At 36.0% G+C, this 16,635-nt stretch overlaps 1 protein-coding gene across 16 annotated transcripts in view; it reads left to right on the plus strand.

Moving 5' to 3' along the window:
- The window catches only part of LOC139118961 (DISP complex protein LRCH3-like), a 78,616-nt gene that overhangs the window by 46,446 nt on the left and 15,535 nt on the right, over positions 1–16,635 (plus strand). For 7 of the 16 annotated variants that reach the window (XM_070682544.1, XM_070682545.1, XM_070682546.1 and 4 more), the window contains exons 2-11: positions 233–377; positions 945–1,074; positions 1,347–1,452; positions 1,962–2,098; positions 3,014–3,141; positions 6,361–6,603; positions 9,399–9,519; positions 11,703–11,930; positions 13,721–13,884; positions 14,182–14,244. In XM_070682544.1, coding sequence (XP_070538645.1) covers positions 233–377; positions 945–1,074; positions 1,347–1,452; positions 1,962–2,098; positions 3,014–3,141; positions 6,361–6,603; positions 9,399–9,519; positions 11,703–11,930; positions 13,721–13,884; positions 14,182–14,244 — 1,465 coding nt within the window. The remainder of the gene's footprint in view (positions 1–232; positions 378–944; positions 1,075–1,346; positions 1,453–1,961; positions 2,099–3,013; positions 3,142–6,360; positions 6,604–9,398; positions 9,520–11,702; positions 11,931–13,720; positions 13,885–14,181; positions 14,245–16,635) is intronic. The other 9 variants (XM_070682553.1, XM_070682552.1, XM_070682554.1 and 6 more) reach the window with 3 other exon arrangements.

Below are 16,635 nucleotides of genomic sequence, written 5' to 3' on the forward strand. Positions count from 1 at the left end.
TAAAAATAGCTAAGCATAAAAGGATGGAACGTTGTTTCCACATTACACAGAATACCATGGCTACATGTACTAGAATAGAAAGTATCTTTAATTTGATGCTATTTTACATACATGTCGACTACACTGACCTTTGCTCTGACTTTATAGAGAAATTTTCATCAAAAAATTCATTGAAGTTATCTGTTTGTTTTGTCTCATCATTATATTCTTTTCCTTTCAATCACCTTTCCAGATTTATCCAAAAACAGACTCAGCGAGGTACCGAGGGAAGTGTGCGAGTGCATCTGGTTAGAAAAAATTAACTGTTATAGCAATGTAATTAAAAGTCTACCTGAAGATATATCAAAATTGAAAACATTAGTTTATCTAAATCTAAGGTGAGTATGTGGGCATTTTTATTTTTGATAATTTACAATAGAATTGGAATTTATCATGAAATATTATCAATCATATTATGTCTTTTGATCTGATAACAGATATATTAGATGAAAATGTTTTATTTCAAATGCAATTAATCGCATAGGCTATGATTGTTCCCTATGAAAACAATAACAGTTAAATGCTCACGCCGCCAAAAATACTCTCCATTGATAATGAGTAATTATTGTTTGAGTCACAAACTACAACAACGCTCATCGGCATACTTGCATAAATAAATTCACTAATTTAGAAGCATTGCGTGCACTCGTTGCACCAAAAGAGGGAATCAATTCGTGCTATCAACATTCATGATTCGACTATAGGGGGCGCTGTTGTTACCAGTGTGTTTCTATATCGACATCGTTGACATCCTATGCCATGATAACATTGATGGTTGCAAGCTTGACATATTTAAAAGTAAAAGTAAAATGTTTTCATAGAATTTGCACTTTTCAAAATGCATATATAGAAAATATGTTGCATATTTTCGACAATAAAATTACACTTTCCCTTTTTCTTTACAGTCGGAATCAATTAACAAACTTACCAATTTACATATGCCTGCTGCAACAGCTGCAAGTCCTCGTAGTAAGCAATAACAAATTAGTTTCACTACCAGAAGAAATAGGAAAATTAGAAGAATTAATGGATTTGGTAAGCCATTATTTTCACAATTTTCCATTTTACACTCGTGTTGTACACTTATTTGACAATCAACACATTGAAAGTGTTCCCTACGTGTAGTTTCAGTGAGGTATTTTGCTTCTCCTTCATGTACTGAGAGTACTCACAGTACATTTCACAGATAACATTGTAGCTGCAGTTTTGATATCATACACCATTTATCATTTGTATATTGTTTAGTTCTAGTTTACATATAGCAACGTCAACTTATTGTTTATGAATTTTGCTGGGTTTTTTTTCAGGATGTAAGTTGTAATGAAATCAATGCATTGCCCAATCAAGTATCAGACCTGAAAAAACTTAGATGTTTAAATGTACGCAAAAATCACCTAGTTACTTTACCTGAAGGTGAGTCCCAAGATTTGATTTATTCTTTTTCAAGACAGACTGAATTTAAAAGCCTGAAGAACGCTTCTATCGGTACCTGAGGGTGTCTTTCATAGTGAATGAATACAAACAGACCTCCTAAGATAGTGTTAAATTGCAGTGTAGTTTGGTGAGGGCAGAGTGTTCAGTCTGCCACTGAATCTGACAAATTAGACATTCAGATAGGTTACTTATGTCGCATTTTTATTTCATGTGTATATATATGGCGTAAGAGCCAAGTTGTATGAATATTCTAGGTTGTCTCTGAACATGCATACTGAAACAATACACTTTGCAGTCGTGAGTGCTGTTGTCGACACTTTGAGTATTAGATGCCTGTATGAGGCCTAAAAACAGATTTTTTCAGGTCAGTGCAGATCACGTGTCAAGACCCATGCAGATATGTGATACATCATAGCTTCAATAGTTCATAGATTACTGCAGCAAATCCATAAACTTACTCGTAAATTGTGGTCACTTTTCTTTCACAGAACTTTACAAAATACGGTTAGTTCGGCTAGATGTCTCTTGCAATAAAATCACAGTAATACCTCCCTCGTACAGACAGATAACATCGCTAGAAGCGATGATTTTAGACAACAACCCTCTTGTCACGCCGCCTCCACAGGTGAGTCTGCTTTCTTGACCTTTCACCCCCAAAATTCAGCCTCCTCCCAAGTCAAAATCTGCTAAATGCGGAAGTGAGACTTTTGTTTAGACTTAGCATATGCCCTGCTGCAAAATAAAAAATTGTGGTTTAAAAGATATGTTTCTGGGAGAATCTTCTTTTTTCGTGACAGAATTTCCTGCTTGCAAAATAATCATTTTGAGTTTTATTGAAGTTCTGTACAGCATTTGTTGTTGACTTTGCATGAATTATGGATTTGAAATGTATTTTTTTGAAAAGCTTAACAAATCAATATGCATGCCAGTTTCTAAATCGTTGAACAGTTGTGTCATAGACCCTAGGGTCTATGGTTGTGTAAACGGTTGTTTGGACCTCAAGAATGAAAGACTTCAACTTTTACTCAAACTTTCTGCATGATAACTCTAAATGATTCTCTCTCTGAAATCAAGAATAAAAAAAATCAGGGGTCACCGTGCAAATTTTGGTATCAGAGAAATCAATTACCTAAATGTTACAGATATTTGAAATTCTAAATGATTGCCATCCATGTATGAAGTCTATGGGGAAAAATTTAATAACTATATGAGTTTCACAAAAAAAAAGCCGGTGCGAACTTTAGTTTGTCCATGAGCTTCAAAACAAGCCCTCACATGTGATAAATCAGGGAAATATTATGAAAGTTTCAGAGTAATATCTTTCCACAAGGTGCATTCCACCTTAACCTTTTCACCACCATGGTTTGGCCCAAACCCATTGTTAGCAATGGTGAGTGTGGACCTGTTAACAGGGAATTGGGGGTGAACAGGTTAAACTTTGCTGTGAACCTGGAAACTTGCCATGAATGGTATTACATAATTTCATTCAACTTCATGCATGTGTCTTTTGAGATTTAATGTTTTTTGCCAATGTTTGCAGGTGTGTCGGCGAGGCAGGGGTCACATATTCAAATACCTCAGTCAACAGGCAGCCAAAGACGACAAGAAACGTGGAGTGTTCGAACAGCAGGACATGAAGGTCAGATATCGTAGGTCGCTACAGAGCAGGTATGTCGACATTTCAGTCTTGGTGATTTTGTGCTGACTTTGTTCAAGTATTTGATATAGTGGTGGGTACGTTTATTGTGTTATGTGTTTGAGTCGTATTGGTGGTGTTTTGTGTGGTCGTCACCAAATGCATGGAAAATATAAATGTGAAGTGCACTGTTGTGAAAACCTTCAGAAACGCATGCAAGTGTGTTCAGCGCCAGCACCATACCCAAGTACTGCCCCAGTGGCCAAGACTACTGTGGCTTAACCTACTAAAACCTTGGTATTCAATTTCTGGCTGGAATGAGCAAGCTGGCTTGAAAAAGCAAATTGCACAGATAGAAGAAATCCCGTTGGACAGGAATTCACGTAATCTGCATGCTAAATTGTGTTCGGTGTCTAGTATGTGTTTTAATTTGGTTGGTAGTCACAAAATAAAAGTTTTGAAGCAGATCTGCATGGGCTATCTCGATTATTACCAACACACATCACAAATCTTATATAATATCACTGTATATGTTTTTACAGACTGATTCCTCTAGCAATATCACAGTACTAAAAATTACTAACATCGTTTAGTTAAAATTCAATTTGTAATTCTACCACTATGCTTAGGTTTATATTTTGTGTTAACTGAATGTTTTAACTTCGCTTTGATTTTTCATTAGTATAAAAATCAACAAGATATTTATAGTGATTCAATACAGCATTGTCCAGTACCACAAAATGTCCCATACAGCTAGTGGTACATTTTAAACTCTCTTTGCCAACCAGCCCCACTTTCCTCCGAAGCATTCGCAGTTACTGTAAAACCCATCCACCCCTGCCATATGCAACTTGGCCAAGCCATGTCAAGGCAGCCAAACCCGTGCAACCCCACATACCCCAAGTAAACCCAATCTAAGCTGACAGTGTGTTACCTTTTTAAGCAAAGAAGTTCAACCCAGTCAATTGCATCCTGGCTAAGTCTAGCCCAGACAGTCAACCCGTACACACTGCAATATGTAAACCCAACCAAAGCCAGTAATACAGAACCCAACCAACCAAAAGCATTGCGACCCAGCCTAATGTAACACAGCTTATCCAAACCAAGTCCTACCTCAGATAACCCATTGCAAGTAAACCCAACCCAACCCAACCCAACAGTGCATACCCTATCCAACCAAAAGCAGCATAACCCAGCCAAAAAGCAACATAGCTTATCCAAACCAAGTCAACCTAGTCCTACTTTCAGCTAAAGTAAACCCCACACAACCCAACAGTGCATACCCTACCCAACCAAAAGCAGCGTAACCCAGCCAAATGTAACAAAGCTTATCCAAATCATGTCAAGTCAACCTAGTCATATCTCAGCAAACTTAACCCAACCCATCCAAACCCAACAGTGCATACCCTATCAACCAAACAGTGCAACCCATTGCCAACTGCAGCAACCCCACATAATTCATCCCAAGAAAGCCCTTTTCAGCATGGCTTATCTATCCCACAAATCGCAGTTTGAAACCTACTGTGGCCATGATAAACCTCTCATTCATATTCCAAACCCATGAGCATGACCTATATACAGGTCAACCCTTTGAATTCCCATAAACATAAACATAAACACAATGTTATATTAAAGGGCCAGTATGCTGACTCTTGACAATTGTTTTATTATTTTGACTTAAATCTATTGCAAGTTCTTATTCTACTTCCAAAAGGATGTTGAAACAACTTGTATTTAGCTTATCAATATGTCGTCTGTAGGTGTAAAATGCACCATTATTGTTGACATTGAATTGTAGTCCGGACCAGAATTCACTTGTCAATAGTAACAACACAGTGTACACACGTACAGGCGGAGTTGTCAAGTTGAATACCCTGTATATCAACATGCTTTGGGGAGTAGAACAGGTAATTATGGTTGACATGAAAAAAACAAAAATTGTGAAAAAATAATCAAAAGTTAGCATTACTGGCCCTTTAATCGCAATAATTTTGCATCTTTCAGCTCCTCATAAACTATTTCACTCAACCTGTAGAATAAATCCATCACAAATTTGATTTTCAAATTTCAAATTTATAAACAGTCTCCTCCATCAGCATTGAAAGCCAATAAAGCCAACATTTTTCATAATATCTGAATCAACCATGTCGTAAATCAGTTACTTGTTTATGATTTTACTTTTCATCAGCTGCTATTTCCTTCCTGTGAAGTCACCCTCATTAATTTTATCATATTCGGTATTTTTTCATTCATATTAATTTCTTGATGACTCAAGACAGCATCCAGTGTTTGTAGATTATATTCACTTTAGTTTAGCTTTCCTACCATAGTGTTAAATCTTCAAGAATATTTCTCTTGTTTTACAAATGGACGATCTCTTTGGAACTGTATGGTCATGAAATTTGTGTTGCTTTTCAACAGATTTCTTCGTTTCACATTTTTTACTCAAATTTAGTTTGCTTATATTTCATTCAGAAATCCATTTGCAAGAGTTTACCAGCAAAAAATAGGAATCACATTAGATCAATACATGTCTGAAAACTGAACAGATCTCAAATGAATTCTAGGGAAATAATAAACAAATCAAAATATAGATCTTCCAGAAAATTGTCTTTTGCTGTCTGCTCGTAAACAAAAATGTACCAAATCACTTATTCAGAAAACCATCACAAGAACCTGTCATGTGTGTTTCTCATGCAAGCATTGCTAACTTCGTGGAATATGATTTCACATTCTCACAGACCTATGGCAGGGGGACTACATAGAAAAAGTTTGACAGACATTCTAATTTCTCACAAAGTGTGCAGACATCACAGAAAGTACTGTAATATCCAGTGCTGTTTTTCTAATGAATTGTTTTTACTCTGCTGACAAATTTCCTTCCCCTGAAAACTTTTCAGAAAATGGTCACAATTTTGTAAAATTCACAGTGCTGTCTCTCAGAAATTCTCATCGTCAACGTCATCTGCTCATGCAAATTTTGATAACACTTGCTATGAATTTTATAACTCTATGCTCTAGGGAGTGTTCCAACAACAACCAAATCATTCCTTTTTCCATCACAAATTTCCTGACAATGCACTTCCACAAGAAACAGTCAGCGTCATTTCATTTCTTTCCTTCATCGATAAAATATTATTTCCATTTTATTTAAAGTAAACTCTAAGAATTTCATAATGTATCATTATGTTTTCATAAGCAGAGTAAAAAAAAAAGGTTTCATTCTATTAACTCTGACTTTTGTCATGCAGAGCTGCCTGGTTCACAGCAAAGACCAGCCCAACACATCCAAACACTAACATAGCAACGACTTTGTCGCCGTCTATGCCGCAGCTGGCGTTGCGACACGCTACATCGCCAACAAAAGAAAAGCTCCCTCCAGATTTGCAGGAAGGGCAGTTTGTGCTACCTTCCCGGCATTCCATTGTTTTAAAGCCTGCTACGCTGTCCGCCCAGTTCACAAAAGGTCTGATGTCGCCGTCCACTCCGCCTAGGTACGATGGCTGTTTTAAAAAACAAGATATTTCTTTTAAAAATAAAGTTTCTATTTCTTTATCTGACTGTCGGCTAATTGTTTTGATGTTCTTTTTTTGTTATAATGCTTTTGTGATATAGATGGAGTGGACTGCTTCGATCTTGCTATGCATGCTGTCGCTACGGCAATTCTGGGAATTGAAACGCTGTGTGTGTATGCGCACTGACCAGCTAATATTGACAAGCTTTACTGCGTTTCTTAGTGTTTGGTTTTGTAATATTTGTCTCAGTTTTGTCTTTTGTGTTTGTTTGTTTGTTTTTCAGCAAACTAACAGTTCTCTGTTTGTATGGTAATCGCTCTCGACTCTAATATTTCTCTCATTAATATCATTTTTGCAAAAAAAAAATTTACAGTACTTAACAATTAATCATTTATGTATGAAATATCTGCTGTTCTATTCATCATTTAAGTCTGCACTGTAAAGCAAGCTGAATATAAACCCTCTAACAATCAGGTATTGGTATATCCTCATTGTTTTGACTGGGTTGGGTGGACCTATATACAAAGAAACAGGGGTCGAGGGGTGAAATGTGAAAAACTATCATCAAGTTATCATTATATCATGATCTTATTGATGGAGCAAGTAAAAATTACACTGTCGTCAAACAGATGTATGAAGTTTTGGTTTTTGTATCATATTTAAATGAATCACGTAGACACCTATGTGGTAAATTTAAATATGTTAAAATCGTCTTTTCTTTCAAAATGTACCTGGGGACAATTTTAGTCATTTTTTTTAGAAATCAGTGTATTGATAGACTTGCTTTGATGATCAATTTCAATGCCAAGTATATACGGTTCATGACTCAGACCAATGAATAATTTCTCCACTGACATATTGAGCTCAGGTCATTTCATTTGCTCGTTGGCACAATGTTCGGTAATGCACCTTTGCATTTAGTGAGGAAATTGAGCATGATATTTTGTCAACCAACCAAAACGCCATTTTAAAACAATCCTCCGTATACATGTAAGTGTCATAATTTGAATAAAAAAATTTTTCCGGGAATTTAAAAACTTAGTTGATATCTTCAGCCGAGGGAGCAAACTTGTATGAAAAAGTTACGTTGCTTATCATGTGGTTAGCATGGTACCAGACAAGGTAGTCCGGAGCATGGCGGGTAACACTTTAAGCTTTCAGTGGAGACATTAACAAGCAAACAAACAAACAAATAGCATGTACGGTATACATGGAAACTAATTGAAATGGATGGTATATGGTCCTTTGGAATTAGCATGAGACCAGGAGAGAATGTACTGTAATCTGCTGTCATGGCATGCCATGGCTGATGAAGAGAAAATCAAACAGCATGATTGGCGAAAGACTGATGCGTCAGTCTGTTGGTGTTGATGTACTGAACTGTGACACTGTGTATAGAAGTATGATTTGAAGATCATACAATGACATAACCAGTTTTCAAAACTGAAAACATTACAGCATCCCTCCATGCCATCACTGTCTGATAATATAGACACACAGGGAGATCACCATTGTCAGTGGCTGTTGTTTGGTTGTAAGCTGTCGTTCATGTTGCCTGTTACACACTGACAGTGGTTTGGTTATATGTTATCATAAATGTTGCCTGTGAACACCAACTGTGCTTTCATGGGCGTGGCTGATTTCGCTTGTGTTGTTGCCAAGGTGATGGATTTTGATGATGCTGTTCAAATCGTTGTGTTTTTATCTGTGCTTCATGAAATGTATTTGTTCCTTTTCCTTCCACAAAAATGAGACAAAATTTGTTGTGACTCATTTTGATGTTTCTTTCCTATCATCTATGGGATAGATATGGAAATTTTCTTCTTTGAATTTTCTGCTTTATCCGGGTATTTGTGTGATTCCGAGTTTATGTGTACATCTTTGTGTGTATGTGTGTGTATGTGTATGTATGTATGTATGTATGTATGTGTGTATATGTATGTATGTATGTATGTATACTTGTAGTTATCCTGCCTAATCGATGTCTGTGTTTACATGCTCATTTGTGTGGGATGTACACTTTGCCATTATTTTTTTGATGCTCTTGTTATGTGTGTATATGAAGATTGACTGGCAGTATTGCCTGTCACTTTGTGAGTGTTTGTATGGCACATGTTGGTATATGACAGAAATTGATTTTTTTAACTTTGGTTGATGAACTTGTAATGATGATTTTGAGCAGCCTGTCAATTATACAGTATTTGTTAAAACTAAACTTTGTTCAAGCCTGATGTCATCCGTTGACAAGTTGGAGCAAACGCTGGAAAATAGAGATGAATGGTTAAAGTAGTATGCGCCTCGAAAGTTAAAGCCGTAAATTTTTGCTTAAACTTTCCTTTATGAAACTTTCAACCACTCTTTTACCAAATCAGGAAGAAAAATTCAGAGGTCACAGTGCAAATTTTGGTACTAGAGAAACAAATTACCTAACAGTTACAGATATTTGAAATTCAAAATGGCCACCATCCTTGAGTTAACTCGATGAGAAAAATAAAGATATTGATTTTCGAAAAACTAAGATGGTACAAATTTTTCTTGCTCTGAGAGCTTTAAAATGAGCCCCCTCATGTGGTAGATAAAAAAAGAATTGGAAAAATTTTAGAGTCTGAATATCTGTCCCCGAGGCGCATTCTACCTTAATATCAGCTGAACCGTTCTCCCAAATTTTAATCGTGACCCTACATTTGATAATTTTAGCCTTTGCAACTGTAGGACTTTATGGCTTCTCTTTCCTTGACATGTTGAAATATTCACTGTGTTTCTGCTCACTCCAGTGGCAACGGACCCGAAGAGTACGGATTTCACAATCCGCCACCGGGAGAGCTGAGGAGGCACATAGTGTCAGATTCCGGATATTTCACAGCAAATGGCGACAAGAGGTGGTCGGCATCGGAGGTAAGACAGACTATGGGTATGACAAAAATGCTGGAAGCCAGCAGGGGAAACTTGTCCTTCTTTATGAAACATTATATTGCACACATATCTTGCACACAGACACATTTGTAAATGCACCTTTATATACGCATTATTGGCAAATGTAGAGATAAATTGCTTCAATTCAGCGTTCCAATCAAAATTCAAATTCTGACTTTACAAAAGGTGACAAAACTTTTAAAACATATGTCATTGTATACTGTAAAATCACTAATATTCACTGGGATTTAATTTTACTATTTTGATGTTTGGGACATGTTGATTTTAATTTACTGATTTGAGCAGTAAAACAAATCTTTTAAAATTTAACATTTTACACTGGGATTTAATTAAGCTGATTTCATCTGTCAGTGAAAATAGCAAATTAAAACCCCGGGAATAATACATGATTTTACAGTATTTGGATCTGAACAGAGAACATTGAAATAGTTGTGAGACTGGTGACAAATTCATATATACTATTCCCAACACAGACAGACACTCAGACAGACAGACACACACATGTACAATGAAATACATGGAAACCCCACAATGCATCCAGAGTGTGCATTTCCCAAAGTAACAAGACAAACATCCTGGAGCATCTGAATATTGACACCATTTTATAAGAAATCTAGCATTCTGTGTCACCAGTTTTTGGAAAATCTTGTTTGACTTTCTCCCTCCTGACAAAGTAATCACTAGTCAAAGCATTATATTCTCCAGTTCTTTCACCCTCTCACCACCATGGTTTGGCCCAAACCCATTGTTATCAATGGTGAGTGTGGACCTGTTAACAGGGAATTGGGGGTGGACAGGTTAAATCCTTCAGTATTAATAAATATTACACAGTGTTCACACAAAAAAGTCATTTCATGTGCTGCCCAGGTAGAGAATATCAAATTTTATGTACTCCTCCCAAACAGGATGAATTAATTGACAAAAAAACGCAGTCCAGGCTCTCAGTATTGATATGTAAATTGTGTGCAGATGAATTTTTCAAGGGTCTGTCTCTGTTTTCACTCATTTTACAAGGAGTTATTTCTCAGTTATGTAAACTTTAGGTATTCTAGTTTTTGTGAGTGTCCGTTGTTCAAAGAAGATGACAAATTAATTGCCCTGAAAAAAACTAGAAAACTGGTCATACAGAATGCAGATCAAGTGTTCTTGTGTATTTCTTGAAATCACAAATTGAAAAAAACCAACATGCATTCTTTTCCAAAACCCCATTTTTCCTTACAGATCCATAAAACTAACACTTGTAATTCTAACTTTTATATTTTTTGTGGTGTGACAAGCTAACAATACTCATTTCATGCCTGATATCTGTGTTTAATTCACAACACCCACCCTTACCTCAAATGTATGTGGTTATGCATTTGTGTTTCTCTGATCACTGACCTGTGTTTTTTTTAAATCACTTTGCATATTTTTTGGCTGAACCATCACGGTTTGCATCCCCGCTTCAAAAATATCTGCTCTCTCTCACTGTACCAAACTCCCCAGTTGCTCCCCCTCGACCTTTGACCCCAATGGATTGGAAGACACAAAAACCAAAGAAGTACTTGATGACAAAAAATGTTAGCAGAACTTTAGGAAGAGTCAAGATCATAAACAACATGAGAGTAATTCACCAGTGTCAGTGTGTTTTGAGTTTTGGATTTTGTCATACTTGAAGCAAATGCAAGTAAAAAAAGGAAAATATAACTCCACTAAAATATTTAAAAAACCATAACATCGTAGCACTAAAGAAAGGAAGCATTCACTGTTGAGATAAAGACGTCACATCCCCTCTGAACAAAAGATCATTATTTCGACACTTTTTAGGGTGATACAGTGTGTTGTAACGGCACTTTAACAGATACCGCCAGTGTTTCAAACCCTCAGAGGGCAACAATTTTTTTAAAGAATTAATTTCTTTGTCTTGTTCTTAAAGCAAGAAATCTGAAAGTGCCCCAAAAAGTATTCTTGACGGATGATTTGGACAAAGAATTAAAAAGTCACATTGAATCAGTTTGACATTCTGAAGTTGATAATGTCTGACTATGAAACAGCGCTGAAGAGGGACGACACTTTATAAACTGGAACAATGCATTCAGTTCAAGCAAAAGCCCTCTTCTCAGTGGCTGTCAGGCGTTTTTTCACTCTCTGTCGTGTAATTACAGCCCACAAATGAAGAAGACGAAGCCAGAATTTTAGCCGAACGGGCGTCACAACAGAAAGAGCTCCGGCATGAACGGGAAAAGGAATTGAGGCGTCAGATATCTGAGAGGGCCAAACGAGAAGCACACCAAAATCACATTTCTTATATTGATAATGGGGAAGGCTTACTTGGGGAGAGAGATTTTGAATCTCCTTCAGCTACCGATGAATTTGCTCGGGGAATTTTCGAGGTACTTGGTGTTTCTGCATGTATGTGTATGTGTTCACTAATAGTTTTGTTCACTTGCTGTCTCCTTTGAAATTTTTGTCGAGACAAGTTTTGTTATGTTTATCATTCCTGCAGAAGATATCTTGCTTTTACTGTCATCTTGACTGTGCATCAAAATTTGTCTGTTTGTGTCATGTTACTAACTGTGTTTCATTTGAAAGTCAGTTTTTTATCTGAAAACATTCTGAATCTAAAGCCAATCATGAATCTGGATCCAAAGTCAATGTGAATCTGAAGTCAACTTTGATATACAAACATGAGTGATAGTTTCAAAAGCAATGTTCAGTGCTATTTTTGTGATAAATAACTTTTTTCCCCGAACTGATATCAAATTCTGCCATTACAAATGATGAAAATCAGGTTACCTTATGTCTATTAATATCACACACACACCTATTTAATGCACAAAGCTTCAGAATGCTGCACTAACATAAAAACCTCAAAATATTCCACCGCCTATCATAATAGTCTGCAGTAAGTCCACAGCTTTGTAATTTGACACTTTCTTATCTGAATTAACCTCCGAAACAATCTTTTCCTTATAAATAGTGAACTCTTAAACTTAAAAAAAAATTGTTGTAAAAGAATGTTTTGTAAAAGAATCCATACAAAGTCAAAAAAGGTCAGTGACCTTTGACCCCAGAAATTCTTTCAGAAACAAAATCATTTCAGTGTACAAATATAATGTTTATTTCTCTCTTTGTCTTGTCGTAATTTTATATGTGTTATATTTTTTGTACCGAACAATATTGCGAAATATCATCAAGGGTTCAAACTCCCATGTTTCATTTATAGAAGGATGATGTTCATCGGCATATTTTCTGATTTACGCATTTGAAGGATCAACATAGACTTAGTATTTTTCATTTACAATTATTTACATATTAACTTATTGTTTAATTATATGATTAATATTTGTTTAGATATAACTTCATTTATTTAGTTTTATTTATTTATTAGTATTTATTTATTTATTTATGTTCATAATTATATTCTTGTCTTGTCAATGGTTTTGCCTTCTGACCTGACTTCATCTGAAACTTCCCTGAGTAGATAAATTCAGTATGAGTTGAAAGGTCATGAGATTTCATTTGTTGAGTAACTGACTACTACGTCATAGCTTTTGATTCTTCATGTAGTTTCTAAAAGTGAAGCCATTTGAAAATTATTCACACCGCTCTGCAGAAATTTGGAGAACAACCAATATGAATTGCAACAATGAAATTGTTTTTAATGAGGAATTTTTCCAATTAGAGTATTGCATGTAACCCCTGATTCTCTTCGAAATACCATAAAATCTGGAATTCAAAAGTTTCAAAAATAATGAAATCCAGAAAGGCTTTAAAAGTCTGCGTTTAGTTTGATGCAAAATTGTCTGAATGATTTTGGTCCAGAAATGATAGAGATATATAGTGGCTGAAATTTGAGAATGATTAGAATTTTCCCAAAACAGAAAACAATTTATCAGATATTATGTTGGTCAGTTTGTCAAGATGACAGTTTTATTCTCCCCATAATGTGTCTGTGTGTCTCAACAGACGAACAATCTGAAACATACATAATCTTTTGTTGAGTGGAATCTTATGTCTGTGTGTCCTCAACAAACAAACAAACAGATAATCAGAAGCTGGTATAATCCTTGGTTGATTTGAATCTGTCGTAGTCTTTTTGTTTCAGCAAGCAAACAAGCGGACAGACTGACAAAGCCAGATCTAATGTGTGGTTGCCAAATGGATTTGAATCTTTCCACAGGAACTTGAAAAGCAGACGACGGGATGGAAGGCGCAGGATGAAAAATTGCGCCTGCAAGAGGAGGAAGAGCGGGAGAAGCAAGAGAGACGGAGGGCAGCCAAGATACTTCAGCAAAACCAAGAAAGAATTCTACAAGAGCAGATGGCACTTCGAGAAAGAAATCGGTGAGAAGTAGGAGATATTTGAAGTAGACAAAGTGCGAATATTTTGCTGGACCAGTTATGTGACAAACCCCAAGCCGTTTTGTGAATATTTTTCATTAAGTCCAAAGTGTTCATTTGAACCATGGCCAGGTTTTCTTATCAGTGAAGGAAAATTGTTCTTTTTGTTCCATATTACACATAAATTTGTTTGCAGAAAATATTTTCAATATATTATTGGTATGGAATGCTTTGATCTTTTCGTAACTTCTTGTTAGTGATATTTTCACCTTTTTTTCCCGTTTCGTGTTATCTGAACAGGAGGCCATTGACGTCTTCAAATTCTTTCAATGAAAATACAAGAAAGGGTCCCGGACTTGACAGGTAAGGACTACCCCCTCCCCCTCCCTCTTGGCTGTAGCTCCCTCCCCATCATACATATGTTAGAATGGTCCTTTTGTTGTTATGGGATACCATTCTGCAGTATATAAGGGTGCTCAGCTCGTAACTCCACAGTGAAATGCTACAATGTTCAATATTTCATGAAGTGTGCTTTTCCCAAGATGCATTGCAGGTCACAAGCCCGCCAGTGAAAGTCATTTGATATTTAGAACATGTTAATAAACAAACTACCTTTAATGTTTTTTATGACAACATATCTTGAAATCCCTGCCTATATTTCAGTCCGTATGTCGTGTTATGTAGGTCAGGCCATAGTATTCAAATCAAGGGTGTTCAACCAAGTCTCTGAAATTTGTTAATATTTGCGTTAACTTACAAATATGCAGATTGGGAAGAGCATATTACATTCCTGTTAAAAAAACCGCAAACCATTCTAGATGTTTAGGGGTGTATATTGTATGCAAAGTGGTGGTGGTTTCCTATCAGTCTAACAAAGAATAAGTAAACTGGATCAAATTCTGGTAAGAGCTCTGGTGTTTTGGTGTCTATGAAGAAAAGCATGGCTTATTAACGCTATAAGTTTATTTAACACATTGCCAATTTGCATATGCTATCCAACAATGTATCAACTAAAATTTACAAATTATATTTCGCATCTTCTACTGACGGCATTCTTAGTCGGCTTGCTCATATTTTATTCATGAATTTTGTTTGCATGTTTTGGCAATTGCTTGGACAAGCAAAAAAAAAAAGCTCAGCAAGATTGATAAAAAAATGATCAAAAATACAAAACACAGAATGGAGGATGCCTCCGGTGTCTTTAGTTTCACGTTTATTTATTCACTTGCATGGCCTGCTCATAATAAAACTGCTGCACACTGTAGCAATAAGAAAAATAACTTGACTAAAAGGCTGAAAAATTTGTAATCGAAGGAAAACCACAAATTTTAACCGCCAGCTGCACTGCTCTGCCTATGATTTACACCCCTAGACAGTTCAGATGGTAGTGTACTGTCAAGATTTCTGAAGATTCAACAAGAAGTGTGACCTGGAATTTTGCAGAAGTTGTCTCCGTCCAGACTCGCAGCAACCGCTTCTTTCGCCGACTTTGCTTTTTCCTTTGCATATCTGAATTATCAAAGACAGATTTTTCTGATATTCAGTGACATTTTTCTATTTTGTAAGAAAAGAAGGACACTGCCTTGTGTTTTACCAATGTCTATATTAATTGTGAATTATCTGTTCAATTGTTGTCAAGTTTTTTTCCATATAAGGCATTGTAACCATGGAGAGATATGCCATATATGGAAGTAAATATATATTTATGTTGATTCAAACTGTTGCGTTCAATGTTTTATTTCTACAGGAGTAATTAACATGTAGTTTGAATGTTGTCTTATGTTTTCTGTGTCGTTTCAATGTATCAACATAAAAATATTTATGCATATATTTTATTTTGGAATGTCTCTCATTCAGTGCATGTGGTTTTTAACTTACAAATTTAGCTCATTAGCATAGTACTCTAACGAGTAGTCGTACTAGCCCAAGTCATCCAACTTAGCTGTAGGAATTATGTGTTGATGGCAGTCATAGGTGTGCATGTCCGTCTAGTTGACCCTTCCACCCCTCCCATTGCCCTCCCTCCCTCCCCCGACTTGTGAAATGGTACGGTCCCATTCCCATGGTATTTGTATGTGTGTATATATTGAGCCATTCTGATGGGAAAGGGTGGAGGGTTTTCACGTCTTGGCGTCGGCTGCTCATGCAAGAACCACACACACATTGTAGACTGGCAAAGCAATGTTCTCGTGCATCTGAAACTGTCGTGGCTGTAATGTCATAGTTTTGTTGTCATATCTCATCGATGGCCGCTTGACCGCCAATTACGCCTACCACAAGTGCACTTCATTTCACATTCACGATTCATACGCATGTCATAACATGTGAGTCTGACAGCGTTGTAGTGAACATATTACCCGTTTGAAAGTCAGAAATCTTGCAAAACTTCAAAGACAAGTTGAAATTTATTCATTCGAGATGGTTGAATAATCTTTCTTCAAGGAAAGTGATCAGAAAAATTTCAACTTGTCTATACAAAAAGGATGAAAGTTAAAAACGTGCAAAAATATTAAAATTTTCATTCTTGACAAATTTGTTATTTCTGCAGGAGCCAACACATAATGACTGCACATGTCAAGTAATCTTAATAAAAATCTTCCCCCAAAATTTTTTCCGAAAACTTTAAGAATGACGATGTATATATTTCTTACAAATACGTATAAGGATAAGATAATATTTATTAAAACTAAAACTTTAATAATCATAGTCATTTTAAGTATAAACTTTACTAAATTTAATTTACCAATAACAAAA

The sequence above is a fragment of the Ptychodera flava genome, chromosome 19, assembly GCF_041260155.1.
Source record: "Ptychodera flava strain L36383 chromosome 19, AS_Pfla_20210202, whole genome shotgun sequence".
Lineage (NCBI taxonomy): Eukaryota > Metazoa > Hemichordata > Enteropneusta > Ptychoderidae > Ptychodera > Ptychodera flava.